General features: G+C 41.1%; 1 protein-coding gene across 2 annotated transcripts in view; it reads left to right on the top strand.

Moving 5' to 3' along the window:
• fibcd1b (fibrinogen C domain containing 1b) overlaps positions 1-23,367 on the top strand; it is a 101,975-nt gene extending 78,608 nt beyond the window's left edge. For both annotated transcript variants that reach the window (XM_069168746.1, XM_069168737.1), the window contains 2 exons: positions 15,953-16,132; positions 19,419-23,367. In XM_069168746.1, coding sequence (XP_069024847.1) covers positions 15,953-16,132; positions 19,419-19,684 — 446 coding nt within the window. In that variant the 3' untranslated portion in view covers positions 19,685-23,367. The remainder of the gene's footprint in view (positions 1-15,952; positions 16,133-19,418) is intronic.
• Positions 23,368-24,103: the final 736 nt, after the last annotated feature.

Genomic DNA, 24,103 nt, shown 5'->3' with positions numbered 1-24,103 from the left:
TATTAATTAGCGATTAACAGAGCAGAAAGCCATAACTTCATTTTCTTTTTTTTTATACATTTATAAAACCGTCATCATTCAGCCAAATAACAAGTGCATCATTAAATCTTGCCCTTGACTTGGGGACTGCCTTGCATTTTGCCTATAAGTGCAAATCTTAACAAGTGAGCGTAGAAATTGATCTATTTTACATGTATTGTGCATTCTTTTACAATTATTGATAAAAATAACTTTCAAATGTTTGTTATCGACTGAACAGGCTGTGATTTTATTTTTACAACTGAATCATACATGATCATCATGTATTCATTGTGATTTCCCTGCTCGGTGTGGATTTACATCTATATCTAGAATACAACTCACAGTCACCAGAAATAATGAATAGTGATAGTAATACTGTAATTCTGACCTTTCACAACAAAATGACAACACATTGACCTAAAGCAAAACAATGCTTATTTTATTCATTCAGAGATGACCCCAATATCAGGGAAAGTAGCATTTCTTTAAGGCCTTGTGCAGCTCTTTACAGTCAGTATCTGCCCACAAGCATTGCTCATACTGCCTATTGGCTTTCTACCCGGCAGATTTCCTCCATCCAGCTTTGCCCACTGATAATTATAAACCAGAAAACCATTTCATGCCTTAGTACAACCACAGCAGTTTGCTAACATTACACTTAATTCCTCATCATGACACAGTGTACAACTTTAAGCATGTTTCTGCAACTGTATTTCACACAATTGCTGCCATAGTAATTGGATTCACATGAAAGGGGCTTTATGAAGCTTAGGTAATACTTTGGTACTCGACTATTCACGAAATACTTGGAAATACAAGCGAAATCCTTGGTACTACGCACTTTAAATTTATATACTGCACTCGATAAATGATGTCTGTCTAAGGTCATTGACTAGTGCCTCTCACCTTGGGTGTGTGGGTGCTACGTATTGTCTCCTTCGTAACCTTCCGCCTCCTCATTCAACTCAGATACATTAATATCTTTTGAACAGAATCTTACATTCCAGAATGCTTTTTCTCTCTCGGCATTAAAAGCGTTACATCTCTCTCAAACAGTTTGTCCTTTACAATTTATACTTACAAATCACTTAATTCATACTCTCTTTGCACACCCTGTGCAGATAAACGCAGATGGATATTTCATACGCATATTCATATATGCATGAGGATGTGTTTCATGTGACCGTAAGCGTATTTACTCGTCTTTTACTGCATCTCTGGAGCAAAAGCACCAGAGATGTCTCACTTGACTGGGAACCTTCTCTACTACTACTATATTTGGTGGCATTTCAGGTGTGTACATGTACACTGAATTAAATTAAATGTGTTGATTAATGTGCCAGCACAGGCTCCAGAGTGCAGGCCAACCCGGGGCAACTGATTTAGCTCGGTGTTCAACCCAGTTGCCTGGAAAGACAGTATTGTATCATATGATACCATATCCCACATGACAAAGAGAAATCTTAAACTACAATCCCCTGCAATTTATTATTTAGAGCACATGTAAGTGTTTTCAGTTAAAGCTCCTCCAATACTGCATTCATATTCAATCAATTATTCAAGAGTGTGATTCCTCCTCAGTGAATCTGACACACTGATGCTGGCTGTCCGGGGATCCAGACAGCCAGCCAGCCAGCCAGCTGAGGCCTTGCCAATCAGCCGTGATGCTGACACAATGATGCCTTGGCCTCCAGCTCTCCCTCGGCTTCTTTCAGGAGGGTATGCTGTCTCTGATTGGTGCGGCTGTACCCTGGCAGAGACTCCATCTGCACTAGATTGCGGTGCTGGAGTAGAGATAGCTGCAATTTGCAGCAATTTCTCCCAGTAATTTCGATATGTATGAGAATGAGAGCAATTCGTGGCCCTCTCCACAAGACCCAGGTACTTTATTTGAAGCCTCTCATCACCAGCCTAACGGTATGTTCTTCCACCTCTAGTTATGCTGCCACCGAAAGCCTGGTCGGGCCCATGCTGCACACAAAGCTCTTTTTTTTTCTCTTTTTTTTTTTGGGCGGGGGGGGGGGGGGACGGGGTATTTGATCTTCCAGGAGATGTAAAACGTTATGTGCAAAATCTGCTCGTAAAGGAATGTTGAATGAGCACAGATGGGATGATTGAACATTTGATTGAGGAATGATTGAGATCTCCTGATGACTGACAGAAAAAGGCCCCAGCTTCTCGCCATATAATTCTCTTTCTATTTTGTTTCATGTAATAATTCAATTCATCATTTGTCGGTTTTCAATTTAAAATCACACAGCTCTTTTTCAGTGCTTCGTTCTTCATGCCTGGTCAGATGATAGACATCGGAAACAACATGTAGATTAACAATTCATAAATCCTAGGGTTGCCTCCACTGTTATGGGCTATAATGAGCGCATAGTTGATGTCCGGGCTGCGTTCTCCTGCATTGGGAATAAAACTCTAAATAAGGAGTGACGCTAACTGTGAAAAGCATGCTTCTCTCACTGAATTAAATATACATCTGACACCCTAGAGCTACTTTACACTGTAAGGGTTGCTGCCTCTCTGAGAATCTCTCAATTGACTTCATCTCATCATTAACTCATGAGCTCAATCCTGGCAACGATTCTGCAACCAAAGTACATTTAACCGGTCATTATAAGCCATTATAAAACTGTCTATTCTTCGTTTTAAATGCTGCAATCTGGTCTCATTTCAGCCTTATTTTCCTATTAATCAGTGCATTGTGTTTTTTTTCTAATCCTCTAAATGGTGAGGAAAAAGCCTCTCTGTTGACAAAATTAATATTTGAAGGAGAGTGTCACGACTTCTTAAAAAGTCATTGAATTCTAATGACGCCTGGTGCTTAATTAAGGCTGAACTTTTAGCAACCTCATTACAAGCAAACAGCGCTGGAGGGTCTGAAGAAGTGTCGGCCCCGTCAGACACTGTACCTCTCAAGCCCCTCATTACTTTGACCCTGGAATCAGAGAGAGGCTTTGGAGGGCCATCGAGCTGCCCTTGCCCGGCCCGTAATGGTGTCACGCATCTGTGATCAAAGTCTTCCTGGCATTTCAGTGTTCTACTCGGTGCTTATCAAGCTTTGCTCCATGTCATCTCTCTCTCCGTAGTTTTCCTTCTCATCTAACACATTCTCTTTGTTAAGTTAGATTTGCAGCTCAGCAAATTTCTTTATGTATTTTCCCATTTTCCCACCCATAAGGACTCAACCTATAGGGGCGGCTTAAGACGTGTTTGGCTTTTTTTTTGCGTCCTCTTTGCTCCTCACAAGCCCCCAAATCATTACCATTTTTTTCTAGACTGCGTCCAAATTTAATCCCGTACGTGTCAGGTCCATTTGTAAATATATTTAATACCCAAGTGGATTCAAATGGATATATGCTAATTGATCTTTTCATGTAATCATTGCAAATCAGGGCAAATTTCAAGAGTCAACTGTGAGTTGCAGCTAGAACAGGAATGCCATGGCATTTATTAATCAGCAATAAACACAGAGTGATGGCAAATGATTCAGCTGTTCACATATTTGTATTATTATTAGTAACTTGAGCTGGTTAAGGGATTACCAAAATTATTACAGTTTATTCAAGTTAGATTCATCCTCTTGGGACCATTCATGTTTGTATAATTTAAACTAATCCATCAAAAGGTACTTCTGTTATCGCTAAAAATAATGATTTTCCGCAACTGTTTGTGAGTTAAATGGTGCATTCTGCATCTACTAGTATATTTTAATGATCTCAGTTCTCATGGATTTCTTTAAACAGTATTTACGCATGCTGGATTCAAGCATAGGTTTTGACAGGTCTGTTGTTAGAATTTGTGACTACTTGTGGAAGCATGAACAACTGTGTTACACTGTATGTATGTATGCTGTGATAAATTTATTTAATTTTCTTTTCACCTTCCAACATAATTGCGTCTTACGCTGCTGAACCTTGAAGCTTCGTGCACACCCAGTGGATCTCTATGCCGTCTGTTGCCAGTCCTCCTCGTCAAACTGGGACTGCTCTGCTCATTTTGTTTTACCTGAGAGCACCTCTAAATATTAATGCGGTCCTCTCCCTGAATTACAGCCTTGAAGGCCTGCCAAATCTCTCAGCAGTTGTCTACTGGCCCCCCTCCCGTCTCCACCTTCCCCTCTGTGTCTCCCTTCACCACACTTGGCTCCGTCTTTCCACCCCGAAGGTTAATTTCTGATGATATCAAATGTGATGGGTTGTTGGCTCTCATTCTTCTCTCTCATGATTTTATGACTGTAATCCTGCCACTTGAGCAAAATAGCCTCCTTTATTTTGCCTGGTGGATGGCATTTGGAAGCATTTAGTTTCACAAAGGCGTGAGGTTGAAAGCAAACCTGAAATCTAATACTGACATCTATCTGCGCTATCGAGCATTGGATAAATTAATCTTAGGTGATGCTGGCCAACACTGGCATGGTGATAACTTTAGAGGTTCAAATTTGTGTCGCCATGTGTCACCTGCCCTCCTGATCAGTAAAAAGGGTTTAGTCTAGTTTGAGTGTGATAAACAAGCTAGCTGGCTTGGCTTGGGTAGGGACCTGAGCAGTGATGTTAGGGATTTCTGTTGGCAGATTGCTGAAATGTACAAAAAGGATAATATTCATAGCCTGGTGCGAACCAGAGCCAATTTCAGTCCGTGAATATATGGTTCTGGTCACCCTCCATTGGGAATCAATTGCAGTTGATCCATCCAACTTGGCGTAGACTTGGCAGGTTAATTTTAACCAATCAGCATGCGCCGAAACCGGCCGACACTCTGCCACCGCTGCAACTACCTACATCCTGTGTGAACCAAAACGTTTTTTACAGTGTAGCATATTTTTTTAATTGTTTAAATGAACACTGCAGCAGCTTGATGACGTGCTGAGTGTTTATTCTGCGCTGAACACTTAACGTGCAGTGATTTTTTTTTTTCCGGTCAATGACAGGTGGAAAAATATTAGCGCTAGTCACTGTCACCAGCCGTCCAATCAGAGTGAAGGAGGGGCGGGACAGACGCACTTAACCACAGACGCTGCTTGCTGATTGGTCCGTCCTTCAGAGGTTGTGTAAACACTAATACGAGCCGAGCTACCAGACTGTTAATCACAGCGAAGAAAACTGAAGCTGTGCGTCACAGTCGAATACACTTAAAAAAAAAAAAACACTAATGAAATGCGTAACTGAACTCCTTGAAAACTGTTAAACATGCTCGCATGGTGGAAAATGTTGGGGGGGGGGATTAGCCTTTATAGTGAGTTTATACATGACTACCATGTTATTTTACACTCATGCCATCAAAAGCACTATTCACATACACCAGAACATGTGTCAACAACCAAACTGAATGTGCATGAAGCTCATTGTCAGTAATCACTGCACTGACATGTTGACATGCTCTTCTGTGCTCAGTTATGTCTGCATGAATTATTCCTCGAGCGGGTGCAATGTTTCCTGCATAATATATCTAAACAGGACGTTAATAAAACAAGGAAATCCCACATGGACGTTACGGGTGAAACGCTGTGATGATAAGGAAATAAACATGGAGCGAGTCTGTGATGAAGTGAAATAGTTATTAAATACATAAACCTGTATGTTTTCTATATCAGGCAGTAACAGTATATCAGGCATGTCTACTGAAAACACTCTGCGTTGTTCGGTTGAACTGTGGCAGAAATGTGAGTCGGAAAGGAAAACCACATTAGTTTTAATCAAGACTTGTGGCTCCATCCCTTTACATCATTGTGACCTGTCAATTAGCTTTGCATCATGCATGTTACACCAACCCCTTGCCTACTCTTCATCTATTAGAATAATGTACCCACTCATTAATAATAGTCATGATTAAAAAATACAGAGAGGATGAAGAGGTTTTCAAAACAGACGACAGCCTCCATGGAAAGAACTCACTCACAGCAGCAGCTGAACCGTACAAACATGCAATTAAATTGCTCTGGCTACATTATCAGCAACATGACCGTCCTTCTACGTCTTACTGTGAGCCCACACTGGCAGCAGCAACGAGAGACAAAGCAACCGGTATGCTCTGATTTTAAATGAGCGCTGGGAGATGTGGTGCAACGGGGAAGGGAGTGACAGCTGGCGGAAGAAAAGTCGAGCAGAGCTCCACTTTAAAACAGCAGAAACGTGGTGGTAGTCACGGACACCTCAGAGCAGCTGCATGATGGATGCATTTGTAAAGCTATTATTAAAATTAGCATCAAAAATGAATTTCCAGCAACTAAATAGTTCTATGGTTAGATGTATATTAAGCACTGTCACCTGTGAGATAGCAGATATATAAGCACCCAGAAAAATAGCTCCTGACATGAATTAGGCTGCGTGTTGCACCAGAGAGGGTACGCTAAGTTTGTTACTGAAAAAAACAGAGTAAGTAAAAAAACGAATTAACAAGTTACCAATTCAGATAATGAGGTAAATGTCATGAATTAATGTTTAAAATAGTTAACTAGAAGGAATGGAAACATGGTTGATGAAGATGACTAATGGACAAACAGTTTATATGGCTAAAAGTATCAGCTAAATAGTTAGAATACGTAACAGTGATGGATAAAGAGTTGACAGTTTAAATATTATGTTGTGAAAAGCTCAAATAATAATATGGGTAAATAGTTTTAAAAATTTGCTAATTAGCGAGATTAACAAAAATGTAATGTAATGTTGCCCAAATCGACCTACAGTAAATATTGACAGTTCCACTGTATGAACAAAACATTGTAAGAATATCTAATTTCATGCTACACTCCACCAACCAGTGGAGGCAGATGGCCGCCCACCTCTGAGTCTGGTTCTGTCGGATGTTTCTCCCTGTTAAAAGGGAGTTTTTCCTCCCCACTGCTGCTCATGTGGGAATTGTTGAATTGTTCATTTTCTCTCTCTAATAGTGTAAGGTCTCGACCTTACTATTTTAAGCACCCTGAGATGACCTCTGTTGTGATTTGGCGCCATATAAATACAATTAAATGAACCTTTATATAACTAAAAAGTTTAAAAAGGTCCAGTTCAAATGAATATATTTGAGCATGACATCACGGTTTTAGTTTTCTTCACTAAATAGAAAGACTAGATGTCTTATTAAATATGAAGCCAATTAATTCTTGTTGTGTTGTATCTATAGCCTTCGGGCCTTCGCAGTGACAGAGTCCAACATACTGTAGGTTGTTTACCTGTGTATTGATTATTCAGCCTCAATGCTGCATAATTTTAGCTTCCGAGTATGTGTTGTTTACTGTATATGCACTACCACACCAATGTTTATTTGTGTATTTTAAAGTTGTTGTTTTGTTTTTTTAATTACTGCACAATTAAGCCTTCATTTAGTGTCTCTCCATTCATTATGCTATAATTTATTTTGTGTGCCTCAGTAATTGCTTGTTATACAAGTGCATCTTTTTGACTTATGGGAACACATTCTAAATTAAGTTAAGTCTTGTATGAAACCTTGTGGTTTTACACCCATGTGGAGTTTTCCTATAAGAACCTATACCCACCAGAATTAAAAGGACTATCTAACAGATCTTTTATGTAATAATTAAGCAGCTGGTACTGATCTATGCCACTAGCAAACACAAGCTGATTCATACTATCTTCACTCAATGCATTAAAGGCTGCTAACATATTGTATTTTGCCACTTTAAGCAGATAAGAACCACCAAAATACCTCCTTCCACTTAAAGCTCTTTCATTGCCCTTGGTTGAAGTACATGTGATTTTTTTTTTTTCTATGTTTCTCTAACACTTGATAGCTCCATTGGGCTGCCACCAAAACAGCTTTGCTTTCAACTGCTGTGATCTGTTGCTCTGTATGTTCACACTGTCCAATTAAATATGACCCCTGACCTTGAGATAATAATGAACGACGCCCAGGTTTAGTGATTTAGAAATATCCTAATTGCCTTGTGATTATTGGACTGTCATGTCTGTGTTAAAAGGCATGTATTCTCTTTTTTGTTTTCCCTTACTGTCATCCTACACACCAATCACCTGCAGTCATGTCGAACCACCCCCGTCTCCGGCACTGTGAGACAGCTCCCATTAAAGCCGGACCAGATTTAATTCGGTTGCAAGCGCTGGGGGTCAGAAATATGCAGCTCGGCGAGCGATTGTCTACGCAGAAACCCATTAAGATTGAAAAAGAAACAATATGTATCAATAATATAATTGCAAAATGTACCTATCTTCAAAGATGAAGCGAGTGACTCCTGAGAGCAGTAATGAGGGCGCTGTGGGCAAAGTGAACAAACATTCCCAAGATCATTATTCCCAAGTTAGACGCAGCCCGGGGAACGGCGCAGTGTGTCTGCCGCTGAACAAATAGTGCCATTGAAGTGTTCATTCAGCTAAAGAATATTCTCTATTCAGTCTTGAAATGCTTTTGAATATTGTGAAATCAGCCTCTTATGCACTTGTTCTATCAGTCAAAGTACATGCATGAAGTGCCCCTCTCTCTTTTCTGATCCTCAGCAAGAGAAGGGGCCATATCTTATTTGATCTACAGCTTGTCTGAACATTCACCACTCATAGTGAGAGGTGAGCTGGTATGGGTAAAGCATTTGAACTTTGCACGATCTGTATTTTTGTAACTGGGGGGATCAAGAGCTCATAAGCTTCAAAGGATACAGTAGAAAAAAACATGTATTAACTCGACTATCCTCTCCAATAGCCAGCCTTATAAAAAAAAAAAAAGAAATTGAAGTCCCTCACTAGGGATTAAAAACAGATACAGTGTCCTCCTCTTTATGATAAATAGCATAGTTTCTAAAAAAAATAAAATAAACTGACAGCCTTGACTTGGTATTTTGCAAAGGGAAAAGTTGCAAAAAAAAAAATGGCATCGCAATGTCAGAGGTGTGACAGTTAATCACGGAATTCTTTTGCTTTTTGTCCCACCAAATGTCACAGTTGGCTCCGAGGGAGCGGCAAGCCGGAGAGTTCTTGCACACACCTGTCTCTGTTTTTCTCCCTGCACTCCTATCTTTTGATGACAGGGGAGGGGAGGGGTGGGGGCGCAGAACCGCAGATAGCAGGCCTTTTGTATTCCCTAAGAGGAGACGACAGCAAGCTTTTCAGCAGACGCGTGTTCACAGACCCCCTCGACCAGCTTCGCCCCCCCGATGGCAAAGGGTACGGGAACTGTCCTTGTGGCTATACGGAAAGAGCGCATCCTCGTCCTCCACTATCTCCGTAGAATAAAATAGCATGACACGAAGATTAAGCAAGAGGGAACGATGGAAGGGGGGGGGAGGTGAAGTAGAAAGACAACATGTGGGGGGGAGGGGGGGGTTTGAGTTATGGTGGGAAGGCAGGGGGGGGTGGAAGAGTGCTGCTCCTTTTCTCCTTTTTCTGCTGAAACAGTCTCAGGAGCTGCCCCCCAGCAACACAGGGAGAAAAGCATGATGAATAATTAACTTTGAGAAATGTCACAAACGGCAGAGAACCGTAATCATTTCTCTGTTGGGTTTAGAGATGGTTTTTTTTGTTTTTTTTTTCCTCTTTGCCCCATAGTGCTGCATGCGATACGCTGTGAAACCCGTCCCCTAAAAGCATCTAATACATTCCTCTACATACTTTTCAAATAAAAGCAAATAAATCATTAATATTAGGGCCTTTTAGCAGTATCACAGAGGCATATTTTAGACGTCCTCTACATTTTTAATCCAGCCATTGATGTCAGTCTCATTAGCTGTAAAAATCACATTTTAAGGAGCAACAATCCCTGGTGGTAATGGTTTAATCAATGTCAGGAAGACTTCAGCTTTGTTTCCTTTTGTGTTTTGGAGAAACACAATACCCCCCCTCCCCTCAGAATGAATAAAAGATTTTAAAAAAAAATGACAAATGGCTGTCTTCATGTTCTAAATAAGCTAAATCTGTTCCTATAAACCTTAGAGCTGTGAAAATGAATTATGGATTATCATGACCTAGTTTATTGATGTCATTTCAGGTATATATAATTTCTGTTGTCATTTTTCATTGATTTATTCCCAAATTGAACCAATCGTTGTATTAATGTTCATAGTTTAACATTGGCCTGCTTCTTTACTTGCAGCATATATATGGTACTCTTATATCCACCTGATGTGCTAATATTCATAATTCATGGTTTAGCTTGCAGTCACTGTTTGAACTCCGTGGAAGGCTCTGTACTTTTCTGGCATTCTGAAGGAAAAAACTTTGGCAAAAGAACGTTAAAAGTTTTTTTGCTCCATCACCGTGCAATCACGGTCACTCTAAATGAGATTCCTTATCAGTAAACACATTGATTGTTTAAAAATGAGATGCTGATTGTGGCAGTATTATTTATCTTCTTCTCGGATGACACTGAGTAATTATTGCACTGTGGTACACTCGTGTAATGCAGTGATTCATCGGGAGAATAAAAGTTGAAAGAAGATTGCTACCGATTTTTGAATCTGTCATTTGAAGAGTTGGATGGTGCTATCGGAGGGGCAGGAAATTGCTCGAGAAAAGATTGTAAGTCAAGCCAGGGGTGGTTTAGCGCGCCAAGAGCCCTCAGGACAACAACGAATTACATTCCCACACAATTTCACCCAGAGTCACAGAAACGGGTATTTTGTGCCCCGGGTTTGCTCCATGTTAGTTTGTGATAATTTGACTAAACACACATTGGTTTATGCATGTAGGAGACATTCAATTTTAATGTTGAAATAGTTAAAAAGTATTAAAACTAGATTTAAACACATTAACCCGCTACAGGCTTCACCATTATAGTTATTGCAACTCAGATAACATGATGCGTTCAATGCCTGTGAGGGTCTCTTTTTTTTCTTTTTTTTTTTCTTTTTATCAAATTTTGAACCAAGGTTCATGGAAAGCTCCATACCATACATTGTTAGTGTTTGCTGGTCTTATTATACTGTATGAAAACGAAATAATTTCCCTAGCCTGTATCATGACTACATCACACCCACACCAAAAAAAAAAACAACCAAAACAAAATAAAAAAAACATTTGGGTTACTGAAAAGGATTGAAGTAATTGATCACACTAAATACTTGACCTTGACTCAATGTACATCACGCTGCCAGTTTATATTGAATCCAAATTAAAAGATGAATAGCTCGAACCTTAAACATAAATAAGAACGTTTTATTTAAATAAACAAACTAGTCATTTTAAGGTATTGGAATAATCATCGTTATACTTTTTTCAGAGTTATCCTAATAGCATTTTTCCCACAATGCATTTATTCTCGTCGTTTCTTCACTGATCAGATATTTCAAATCTGTAGCTTTAGCCAACTATCTTTAAATGAGCCAAACAGCTTGAACCGGAGTGTACAAACAGAAAGTTTGGCTTCTATTGGTAGATTTAAATGTTTTGTCTCTTGGTTATGTCAGCCTGTCGGTCCACTACTTTTGGACCAAACTGTAATCTCTCAGCAACTGTTAGATGGGTTGCCATGCATGAAATTTGGTACGGAGACATTTGGTACTGTGGTTTATGAAATATTACAAAACTAAAAACATTCCTCTCAGCCTTAGCCGTACTTCATGTTTACAGTTAAGTAACAAATATATATTTTACCCCAAACTAGCATGGTAAACGGGATAGCATGCTGATGTTAGTATTAGATCAAGGTGCTGTGATGCCCATACACAGCCTCATCAACCTTGACCTCACAGAGCTGCTAACTTGTTCCTTTAACAACTACTAATATATGGAAGTGCATTGCTGTGACAATAGAAAAAAAACAAAAAACGGTTAATTTCATTTTTTGTTATAAATTTTTTTATAATAATATAATAATGTTTTGTTATATTTTCAGGTTATTACTTCGCAAAAACTTAAAACTAAATCTTGTTGTAACAAAATACTATTTATAATATACGTTATCTATATTATGGATTATTGTTATAAAAAATGTTTCACGTTAAAACTAGATAACTGATATTGTTATAAAATGAACATTTCATCTTCACGTAAAACTTTCATTTTTATAACGTAAAAGCCACGATTGAATGAAACGTTGTTTACTGTAACTTGCATACCTTAGTATGTCGCAATAACAGGCAAATACCTTGTTACAACATTAAAAACATGAAATACATTTTATATTTTAGAACAATAAACTTTTTACGTTGTAATGTGATAGGCCCACTGATCTGTTTTTCTTTTGTTGTCATGGCAACAATACGCCTCTGCACTAAACTGAAGTGAATTTGAAATCGAGTATTTCGGTTAAACAGAAGTTCACACTATTATTGTATTCCTTTGGCACTGTCACATCCCTTCGTTTTTATCTGTAGTTGTTTCAGAAATTTACACAGCAGCACTACGTGTTTGTAATTAAAGTAGTGTACATCTAATTATTCTCTGAATGTGACATACTATACTATACTGCAGACAGCACATGAAAACACACAATGATATAAAACTCGTCAAAATAAAGGGAATAAAGAAAGCGTAGCCTAACTGCCAATATAAAGCACGCAGGAGGACAGAAGTTGTTGGGGTTTTGTTTTTTTTCGAATCTGCGCTTAGCTTCTTTTAAATGGCAAATCAGCGAGAAGAGAGAAGATTTCTCTCCCCAACGGAGCAATCAGCATTTTAATACTGAAGCAAAACACCTCAAAATTCTCCTTTGTATCAGAACCCATTTTAAATAACCTAACAATCGCATTTAATTAACAGAGAGTTACACCTGAGCATTTAGATTTTAACCAAAGAAGTCTCTGTTGTTATTTCACTTGTCTTCCTCTTTAATTATTCTGAATTGGAGTCGTGCTGAGATTCTCTGGGGCTTTAATTAGAGACTGAAATAAAGTTATGTAAATACAGTTGGAAGCCTTAGAGTCTTTAAATAGAGTTGTGTTGCATCTGTTGCTTTATTTTTTTTTTATTTTTTTTTTTCCTGAAAGAGAAAACATCCTAAGTCTGTCTTTTGAAGTTTATCAAATCACTCCGGGGTACTTTTCCCTGAGGTGTTTGTGTGGATTGATACTTTTTCTCAAAGGGCTATGACATGAAAACTATTTCTGCAAATGAGCCATTTTTGTTTCTCTGAAGGCGGGTGTGCAAATGTGTTGCGTTTTGTGTGCGTTTCCAAGTGTCTCTTTCTCTGCATATTATGCTCTTCATATAAAAAATTAACAGGGGAACTGAAATGCATAAAGTTACCTGCCGATGAATGTGTTAATGACTGATTCTCCACCTCAAATTCGCTGATCCACTGTGAAAATGAAAAGACCGGGATCAACCTCCCATTGGGCTAGATTAAATCCAAACTAACTGCCTGGGTCCAGACTGCGAGCTTCTGTCTCGGAATAATAATGGGTTCTTTCAGCTGTGTTTGTCATCAAATTAGCCCTCTACTTCAGACGAGGCACTCTCAGAGTGCAATTCTCTACAACGGTGGAATTCAAATTAGGCGAAAGTCAGTTTGAGGTTTGTAAGCTTTAAAAAAGAGAATGAGGTTCATTTGCGAAGGTGATGATTGCCGTAGGAGGTAAAATGACAGTGTTCGGCTTCATAAAAACACCTTCCTTCCTCTCGCGCGGCTGCTTTCATGGTGATTCTGAGTCACGTTACAAGACTCGGTAAAACAACAGCTCGCTCTCTGTGTTCTAAAGCCAACCTTCACTCCTACCTGTGAAGCCTTTGAAGCTTCTCCATCGGCGCACGCTTTAAATTCATTCTCCTCCAGTTTTATTCTCTCAAATATGCATCGTAATGCTATAGGGTGCATTTGAAGGCATAAGGGAGGACGTTCAACAGAGTTTTGAAGCTATTGTTCACTTTTGTTTGTCTTCCTGCCTTGTGTTTTCTGTTCCACGGACCCAGGTAGAGTCTTTCCTGCTTCTCTCTTGCCCGACATACGGTTCTTCTTGTACCTTTGATCAACCGGGGAGACAAAAAAACCTGCCCTGGGAAGCGGCATCACTCCGACACAGCGGGGGAGACACATAGAGCAGGAGGGGGCAAGGAAGAAGGGATGGAAACCCTGTTTTCCCTCTGGCACTTTTCTGTCTTACACACTCTCTCTAAAGGATTAAGCAATAATTAAAAGATCAGTTCGGGGCATCCGATGAAGTGATGGCAGACTCGAGTCTGAAATAGTTGAGACGTGTGGATGTGTACTGCAAGTCTATGAAGTGGTCTTCAGAAAAAGTTTGTCTTAAGTCATGACTGCGAGCGGAAACATGTTTTCAAGTATTTATGAAAACGTACAGTGACACAAACATGATCTTGTCACAAACTGAGGAGGCAAAGAGGGTTTTTTTCTCAAAAGCAAAAAATGAATTGAGGATACAGTAATGACATGTACTTTGATATGCAAATACATTTTAATCAAGGGTATATCGCCCATGAAATTTTGGACATTAACGAGCTGGGACCAAAACACATGCATGTAATCAAAAGGGGAGTTACAGATGGGTAACAAGCGAATTTCCTCAAAATAGTTTTGACCCGAAAAAACTGCACAGCATGTGCAATTACATGTATTTATGTGTTCCTGCTTTAGAATAATTGCACTAATGAAGTCACGTTACACCTGTCTTCCTCCAGCAGAACATCAAATTACCCCTTTCAGCCTTTATATCACAATTTTCATAAATATACCCCGAGAGCAGAGCAGGATTTTTTTTTTTCTCATCATAGATCAGAATTGAAGGGAATTGGAATGATTACTTTAGTGCTGCAGTGAGAGCTTAAATATTCATCCTTTATCGGGGTGTTTTGAATGAAGTCAATTTCAAACACTTCTAACTAATTGGAGCGCAGAATTTATAATTTTGTATAATTCTATTATGAGGAGGCCAGAGATGTTGTTGACCTTTTTTTTTTTTTTTTTTTTTTTTTTTCTTTTTTTTTTTTTTTTTTTTTTCTTTATTGGATAATACAATTATAACTTTTAAGTTGAGTTTTTACAAGGTATAAATACCTCCTCCTTTGGAAGAATGATAATCATTTGGTTATAAATCCACAATTCAGCTTCTGTTTAAAAAAAATCCAGGACACTCCACCATGTCATGAAGAGTTCAAAGCAATTAAAGACAAACAGACGATCGTTACGTCAGGGTATTCAATGGAATTTGGTTATGTTTGGTGCTACCGTCCCTCCGACTGATCCGATCCAGCACCAACATTTTGTAACACGATTTGGTTGCCCAAAAGTATTCCCACCATGTGTTTTCATGTGTTGAAAATTGGTACTGAACATAAACTGATACCTTGTGTGTTTAGTATTGGGAAGTGAACATTGATGGTCAATAGAGTTCAAATAGAGTATGTTGCATTGATGAGACCAACTATATGGTTCAACCATAGACTATATGAAAATGGACGTAGCTGAAAAATGAGGCCAATGTGGAAGTGCCTTAAGCTGTAATACCACCGGGTGCCACTAGAGCTTGGCTCCAAAAAGCCTCCGGCTCCATAGACTCCCATTCAACGTCTCATAAAATTCTCAGTCAATAAAATTTCTCCAAACCGCTCCACGCTAGCAAGATGGCGACGGCCAAATTCCGAACTCGAGGCTTCATAACGGCCGTTCACAAACCAACTGGTGACGTCACTGCTGCTTGAAGTGAGGCTTTGTGTTTCAGCTGCATGCCGTTGTGAAGAATCATTAGTAGTGAGTGTAATTACTTAATTTAAGATCACATACATTGATGGATTCATTCAGCTGGTCTCTCCAGCTTTGGGAGCAGTAATGCACTCTGCACACTTGAAAATAAACTCTTAATCTTGTTCTGGAAAGAATCCCCACATAAGCAGTGGGGGGTGGGGGGGGAGACTCTAAGTGGGACAAAAACCATGTTACATTTTACTTCCAGGAAAATGTGAGGCGTTGAGAGGTTGCTGAAATAGCTTCATATTGTTTGCTGAGAACGACGGTAGTACTTCGTAATGGATTGTTTTGGTCCTCATCGTGCTCTTTTTTTACCCCCCTGCAGGGCTGAAGCAGATCCATGCCCTGTCCATCCAGGGGAACTATGAGATGCGTATCGACTTGGAGGACTTTGAAAATAGCACAGCATTTGCTCAGTACGGTACCTTTGGAGTTGGCCTCTTTTCCGTGGACCCTGATGATGATGGATACCCTTTGACTGTGGGAGACTATTCCGGCAATGCAGGTATGTACTTTGCACAAAAGGAACTCGTTAGACTTTTCTTGCAAGACGTACTGTGCTTGCACTCTTGATTAGTATCTATTTTGGTTTTGCACATATTTTTCATCCTACCTAATTGCGAACAGCAGCGTGTGAACCTCGAGCCACCTTCCTCCTGCATTCTGCCCGCTGAGTAGAATAATAGTGCGTTATTTTTACAGTGCAGTAGGTGTGTCCACTTGTTAATCCGTGCAGACAGTGAGGGACTACCAGTGTCTGCGTCTGTGCGTCTCTGCCCCCCCCCTCCCCCCCCCCCACCACCACCACCACCACCCCTCCACCAACCACCAGATCCGACCCAGCTACCCGTCACCTTGATTAAATTACTGCCAATTAATTGCACTGCTTGACCTGCAGCATAAACATAAAACCTGACGTTGAAATGAAGAAGCACTTTGCAGAACCTTTGGGGAGCGTGGCGTCGAGAACACGGAGAGAATGGGGACAGATATGAGAGATGCAGCGGTGGAAGACATGCGGAGAGGAAGGAGGAGAGGTGAAAGAAACTAGGATGGAGGAACGAAGGGGACAGGTGCGAGAGAGGGAGAGGTAAATAAAAATGAGGATAGAGATATCTAAGGGACACAGGAGGCACAGCGGTAAAGAGAGTAAAAAAAATAAAAAATAAATAAATAAACAGGGAAAGAAAAATGTGTTGTGTGTATAACAGCTTTTTTTGCCCCGATATGGCATCTGCTAAAAAAAAAACGTAATGCTCCTGGCCTGTCCTCTTCGTGGCCTGACCTTGAACTCATTTTGCCTCTTGGGGTATTGAACCCAGTCAAATTAAGGGTATTCAAACTCTCTCAGGATGCTCACGCTCCCACGTCAGCTTCCCTCCAGGTCCTGTTATTATTAGTAGTATTTTTGCTCTGCTGCGGCCGCTTTCCGATCAGCTGACAGGTGCTCATTTGGGCCGGGAGCAGCTGGATCTTAATGGGCATCAGAGGAGGCTGCCGGCCCCCAGCCACCAAGGTGACATCCAGAGCCTTGTAAATGAGCCTTTAAGTGCCTCTTGTTTTGTTTTTTTTCCCCCCCTTGCCTTTCTATACACCCTCTGGACATCATCCCATTGTTGACACCATTGAGCTGTTTCTTTTTTTCTTTTCTTTCCCTTTCTCCTCCCCCGCTATTTATTTTCTCCTAACGTCAAGCGGCACACAACATGAATACCAGACGTGCCTGTCAAATTATTTTTTCCCACTGAGTGGTTACCATAGTTGTGCCAAATAGAGAGTAGAGTAGGACAGAGTGAGAGTAAGGAGCTGGGCGGCCTCATCCTGGGCAATTACAGGCTGTTTGATGCCCCGACGAGCTGATAGCCATCGCCTGACGGCTGGTGAGCAGTCTCTCATTCAGCTCACAGCTTTCTTCTTCTATCCACCTCTGGTCACAGTGTGAAGCCTGATTTAAAAAGAAAGGAAGGGGCAGAGAGTGAAGGGAAGGTATGGGGAGTATATTGAACATTATGCACTCTTTGAACATCCATTTGCTAAAAAAAAAATCTTTGGGTCTACCGCAGTATCTGCAAAACACTGCTTTCATTTTACTCGTGAGCCTCTTAGAGCGGAGGCTTGCAAAGCAGTTATCGATGGGAGAGAATTTGCCAGTGAGAAATCTTTATGTAGTCAGAGATATTTTCAGCTCAGCAGTTTGATTGTGGGGATCAGACTTGCCGCCCAGGCCGTGATTAAGAGCACTTAGGTGATGCAACTTGGCTGTGCCGCATCCCTGCAGTGGTCTTACATCATTGTCATATCCACAATCGCAGGTCGCAGGAAAGAATTCCACTCACATTGGTTATTACGGATTACTTTGAATGCTTTTTGTGCCGGTTACAAAAATACTGAAAACTTTTTTTTGTCCATTCGCTGATAGACATCCTAATGAAATCTTTGACGGGTGTTATTAAAAAGTGTAAAGTATAAAAGGTCACCACAGAACCTGTGATGAATTGCCCACAAAGCCGTCTGACGTCCCGCTTAAGATAATGAAAAGAAATACCCTGGAGAACTGCGGAGCTTAATTTTTTTTTTTTTGTCTTTCATCTCTTTGTTTATTCAAATGATTAATTAAAAAGCTGTGGGCTATTTTAAAGCTAATCACTTGTGAGTATGTCTGATAACTGGTTTCTCTTTTCAGATCTAAGACTATTCTGGTGGACGATGTAAAGGAAATGCAAAAGCTGTTGTTTATATTTTTTTTTTCTTTTAATCTTCCAGCTGCTCTTGTTTATGAGAGCCTGTTTCATTCAATTAATGGCCAAATACACATCATAAACAGACATCTATATACATCCCAGTATCACAGCAAAGTATGCAATACACCGGCCAGTCCACTCGAAGGCAGTGTGTCTATTTGAAGGTAGCCTATTTGTCGCCGCGACGTGAAAAGTAGACACAAGTCACATCAGACAGGTCATGTGACAGAGGTTATCTAGCGAAGTAGAAAAGCAGTGCAGTCCTTTCGAGGACGTAGGAGGGGCAGGCTACTGGCATCCGTTGCGGACTGTCACCCCGGAGGTCAGGCTAATGCTGCATTCAGATGGAACTCGAGAGCTCGTGGTTACAACGTGGGAAGTTGTGTGCACCGTATGCTTGGCGTTTAAGTGTTTGAGTCGTCATATCATTGTTGCTAGGCAACGGCAATGTGGACGGAGTCTAGAAGCCAGAGAGGCTAAAAATTTTGCAAGCTAACGAGGGGGGCGGTCATGTAATGCAGGAAATGCAAAGGCACAGAGGGAAGAGATGAGGCCGTTGGGAAGATTCTTGAGAAGGCTAATATCGAACTTACGAAGACGAACTTTACAAATTACAATATATTAGCTTAACATCCAAAGATAATGAATTTCCTTGGCGTCTGCCCTTTCTGTAAATGTTAGCAAAGACGTCACAACTTGCTAACTCGAGGCTTATGGAAAATGTTTAGTTCCGACTTCGTGAATACCACAAGAGGGCGCCGTTTCTATAGATTCTTCACATGTACACAGCGAATACGACCCCATGAACGCAGTATTAGTGTCTGGTAGAAGGCGACATGGATTTCTTTAAAACAAGGTAACTTTGGTGCGTAACCCTAACCACATGTGATTTGGTTTTCCACGTGGTTTTGTTGTCTTAAAGCAGTGACACTGATTCGCTGCTCTCTAGTGGACTTGTGAGTGTTTTACACGCTTTAGTGTCATACCAGGTTGGCATATATCCTACTTTTTGTACGTACTGACACATTTATATTTCCTTCCAAATTTTAGGTGACTCTCTGCTCAAGCACAATGGAATGAAGTTCACCACCAAAGATCGGGATAATGACCACTCGGAGAATAACTGCGCCTCCTTCTACCATGGCGCCTGGTGGTACCGAAACTGCCACACCTCCAACCTCAACGGCCAGTACCTGCGTGGTCAGCACACCTCCTACGCCGATGGCATCGAGTGGTCCTCCTGGACTGGCTGGCAGTATTCCCTCAAGTTCTCCGAGATAAAGATCCGCCCCACCCGTGACCCCGAGAATAAATGAAACTGACAAAACAGGGAAAGGAAGACATTTTTTGAAACATTACAAAACCACAATTTTCTGACAGCTAAATGGAGTTCCATGTCTTGACATTGTTTGTTCACTAAAAAAAAAACATACCTCTTTGAGTTTAGTTGACTCTGCTGTTCGCCTCGTGATGTCTCTCTTCCTCTTCACCCCTATTCCTCCATCACTCAGATACACCGTCATGCTGGCCAACATAATCCGTCCTGTGGTCCCATTCTGTTACCGTGATGCCCTTATCTTTTTTTTTTTTTGTATCATTCACTTCACAAAAACAGCATACCAGAGCCCTGAGCCCACTGCGCTAGCTTTATTCAGTCTGACATGGTGGTCCGACCATCCCCTGCAGAATCACACACCAGTGATTTTCCCTCGACATGAAACTCTGACCTCCCATCTGTGCTGACACGGCACTTAGACTGGGGTTCAGTCTCACTGCCCATTGCTGTATAATCTATGAATTGGAGAGGGTTTGCTCCTCTTATAATATAAAAAGACAAACCCTTCAGAAAACATGAACAGGAGACCCCCCCCCCCCCCATCCCCGTACAAAGGAAGTTTCACCTGTGAGAAGAGACAGCGCAGTGGTGCACTATGTCACATTTACATCCTTGATCTGTGTGAATGAGACCCAGCAGGGCAGTGGGCAAGAAGTGCCGGGCCCGTAGGTAATGAGATGGAGACGGAGGAAACAATTTGACAAGAGTTAAATTGGTTGAAAGGAAAAAGGGGGTGGGGGGGACAGAGTGACTCAAAGGCGAGAGAGGAAGTGGAAGAAGAGGAGGTGCAGAAAAGATTGGAAAAAAAAGAAAAAAGAAAAAGAGACAATGGAGGATCTCATTCATCTGACTTGGACCATTAGGGAGCATATTGGGCACTTTGTCTGATCTGCCTGCCAGCTGAGTACTGGCCAACTGATGGAGCACTCGCAGATGGTAACCCAGCACTTTGTGTGTGTGTGTAGGTGCGCACGTGTGAATGTGCATATATGTGTGTGTGTGTGTGTGTGTGTGTGTGTGTGTGTGTGTGTGTGTGTGTGTGTGTGTGTGTGTGTCTACAGACAGAGAGAGACAGACAGACAGACAGACAGACAGATAGACAGATAGAGTTCTCCAACACTATCAATTTCCTGTCTCGAGTTCAACTGAGCTTCTCGATTGACTACAATGTTTAGCACAGACAGACTAAACATGATGCATGGTTGGCATGCCTTCACTCTCTCCATCTAAGTAGTTGAAACAAAGCCAGAAGAGGGTATGTGCTGTTTTAGAAAGGAAAAGCCACAGTCAACAATTTTAAAATAGACCGTTGGAACCGTCCAGTGTGACCCGTCAAGGAAATGCTACATCCCCCCCCATTTCCGCCTCTCTTGTTTGTCCTCTGTTTTGTAATTCTTCTCTCCTTTCTGGGTGATTATTATGGGATTTGTTTGTGTGATACAGTTTCTCTTGTCATGCAAAGAGAGTAAAAGTTGCTGTAAAATAGAGACTTGACGCTCTCAACTACCGTCTTTTTCTTTTGAGTAGAAATTCTACAGTGTGTTACGGCAAAGACAAAATTGCCTAGAGCAAGCAAAAAAAAAAAAAAGAAAGAAAGAATGAAAAAAACCAGAGAAAAAAATGAAATATGTTAAGAAAAACCACAACGACAACACACGGGCGGAAAATTCCAGATTTTCCGTCTTTTTTTTTTAAGTCAGTGAATCAACTTTTTTTTGGGATGTAATAAAAGCTTTAAAATATCTGTAGATTTTATTGTACAGTGTGTATGAATTTTAGAGCATGTGAATCTGTTTCTTACTATGCTAAACACAAAGAGAACTTAAGCACATGGACTTAACAAAAATCCACTGGTTTAAAAAAAACAAAAAAAAGAAATGACGTGAAGCGATATGTATTCACAGAACTCTTTCCTCTCCTCTACCTGACCGACAGGTGGGAGCGGCCTGAGCTGCTCCGACGGTTGAATGATGAGTGAAGAGGAGGAGCGTGATTATCCCTCAAGCACATGCTCGTTCAAATCCGCAGCACAATTTTTTTTTCCTGAGGCACAATAATGACAGCGATTTCGAAACCTCTTGGCACGTGAGCTGCCTTCGTGGACATACGCGATCTTTCTGACTCCTTGGCTTTCGGGAAGTCCTGCGGCACTTGGGGAACAGTTTGTGAATGTGGGCTGAAGAGTGTCTCCCCAGCTGACAGTGAGTTAATGTGTAGCGCCGAGCAATGTTGCACTGAATACCTCTGACACTGGAACAGCTGTGAGTTTTTCCTGTCATCACCGGTGCTCGGGAAAAAAAAAAAAAAAAAAAAAGGATCTCCCCAGTTTGCTGTGTGTGTGTGTGTGTTTCTGCAGCACCTCAGCCGTGTACATATGTCATGTCCTGGTGGACCACTGCCACCTCTTCTCATCAAAGCACAGACACGTGTTACAAACACTTGCAGATGTTTATTACGGCACAGAGTATGAGGTGTGACAACCTCGGAGGATGGCGACCCATTGGAAATAATCGAATTGTATGAAGGAGAAGGAATCGGGCTGTGTGTGTGTGTGCGTGTGTGTGTGTGTGTGTGCGTGTGTGTGTGTGTGTGTGTGTGTGTGTGTGTGTGTGTGCGTGCGTGTCTCTCTCTGTGTCTCTGTGCCAGACAGAGCATATGTATGTGTGTACACAAGTGTGCATCTACAGTGTCTATGTGTGTACACGTATATGCACACGCTTTGGTGTGTGTACATGCCCATGTGCATGAGCCAGACCAGAGGACGGGACGCTGAGTGTGTTTTTGAAGTCATGTGATGCTTATGTACAACTTGCCTCCCCCGCCCCCCTGCTATTTGTGTTGATAACGGAGAGATTTACATAATTATAATGAACTATTACTTATTGTGATTGTGAAACCCATTAGAGTGGACACCACCCTCTGGTACTGTGTTGAACTGCGCTTGTACCCTCGAACCTTGAGAACCCACTCCCAAATTCTGCGTTCACCTCGACACAACGTTGTGCTCACTGTATTTGTTAATGCTATGTTGCCCCCCCCCCCCTCCACCTCACCCTCCGCCCCCCCCCCCCCCCCCACACACACACACACACTTTTATTTTCAGTGTAGAGACATGTATTATTTGCCATAACCCCCTCGCTGTGTTTTCTGATGAGTGAATGCCTTTTCTAGTCACTCTCTCTGCTGCAGCTTGCGACATCTCCTGATGGAAGAGATGACAAAAGAGTGAAATCAGAGGCTCTCATCGTTCCCAGTTATCCCGCTCATTACAGAGCATCAGCACCTTCCCGATCGATCCCCCAGGTCTCCAAAACCTTCTATCTTTCTTACCGTGTACCTCCTTAATTGCCTTAACCTCTGCTGCCACCACCCTCCCCTCCTGTCCTCCCCCGTCCCCTGCTCCAAAATTCTCCTCTCTTCTCTTTCTGCCTCCTTACTCCCATCCTCTTTATTGCTCTGTTTTTTCCCCCCCCTCCACTCCTGTTCCCACTCTCCTCTCCCCTCTGTACTCTCATTCCATCATACCCAGCGCAGAACTAACTTTGTTTTCCGTTCCTTTAATTTTTTGGTGAAGTACTATAGATTGTTTTGCTGGATCTTGATACTGTGTTTTAATGTTCTTGTCGACATTTAATAAACATTCACATTTTATAAATGGGAAACACCTTGAAATGTGTGTTTTCTCACTCACACACACACACACACACTCAGCGCCTTCATGCATGCTTATAAGGAGTGTCGCTGGTATTTCTTGAGTTTGTTATTTTAATCTGAAAAAATGCTGATTTGTTCGAGCTGAATAGAAACAAGCGGTGAACATTTAGTAAACTTCCACCGATCAAAAGAAACCCGTTAATGTTTTGGAACATCAACCGCAATATAAAGTAGCATGCAGAATGCGCTTGGCTTTGAAAAGCAGCCGAAGCAGGCACAGAATGTAATAAAGCTATAGGTCTTTTGGGGCCATCCAGATAGCTTTACCTTTGTTTGCTGGAGTTTGGGATAACATAAGTTTTGCTGCAAACTCACTGCAATGGAGGTAAATTAAATTCTGTTTGTGGAGCTCTGAGATGATGTCCCAGTTATTCTAGATATTCCTCAGAACTGCAAAAAGTTTCTAAAGACAACTAAAAGGATTTAGCACTGTCTGCCTGTGTGGAGCAGTTATCACCCAGAACAAGATTATACTGTATAATCACATGCCTGGAAATTGGTAAAAAGATTTGAATGAAAATAAAAACAAGTTGGCAAGTGAAGATATCAGAGAAAATTAATTAGCTTTTAATTAGTTTTCTCTTTAATTATGTACCATCTTAATATTTCCATAGATAACTGGCTTTGGCTCAGCTGACGTATAAAATGTGGGTGGTTTCCTGCTTTTTTGAGACCAAGCTTCAA

This window comes from Embiotoca jacksoni, unplaced genomic scaffold, assembly GCF_022577435.1.
Source record: "Embiotoca jacksoni isolate LCO1_2020_lvr unplaced genomic scaffold, fEmbJac1.0.p SCAF_10, whole genome shotgun sequence".
Taxonomy (NCBI): domain Eukaryota; kingdom Metazoa; phylum Chordata; class Actinopteri; family Embiotocidae; genus Embiotoca; species Embiotoca jacksoni.
The sequence above is the reverse complement of the archived record's forward strand: the minus strand, read 5'-3'. Positions and strand labels throughout refer to the sequence as shown.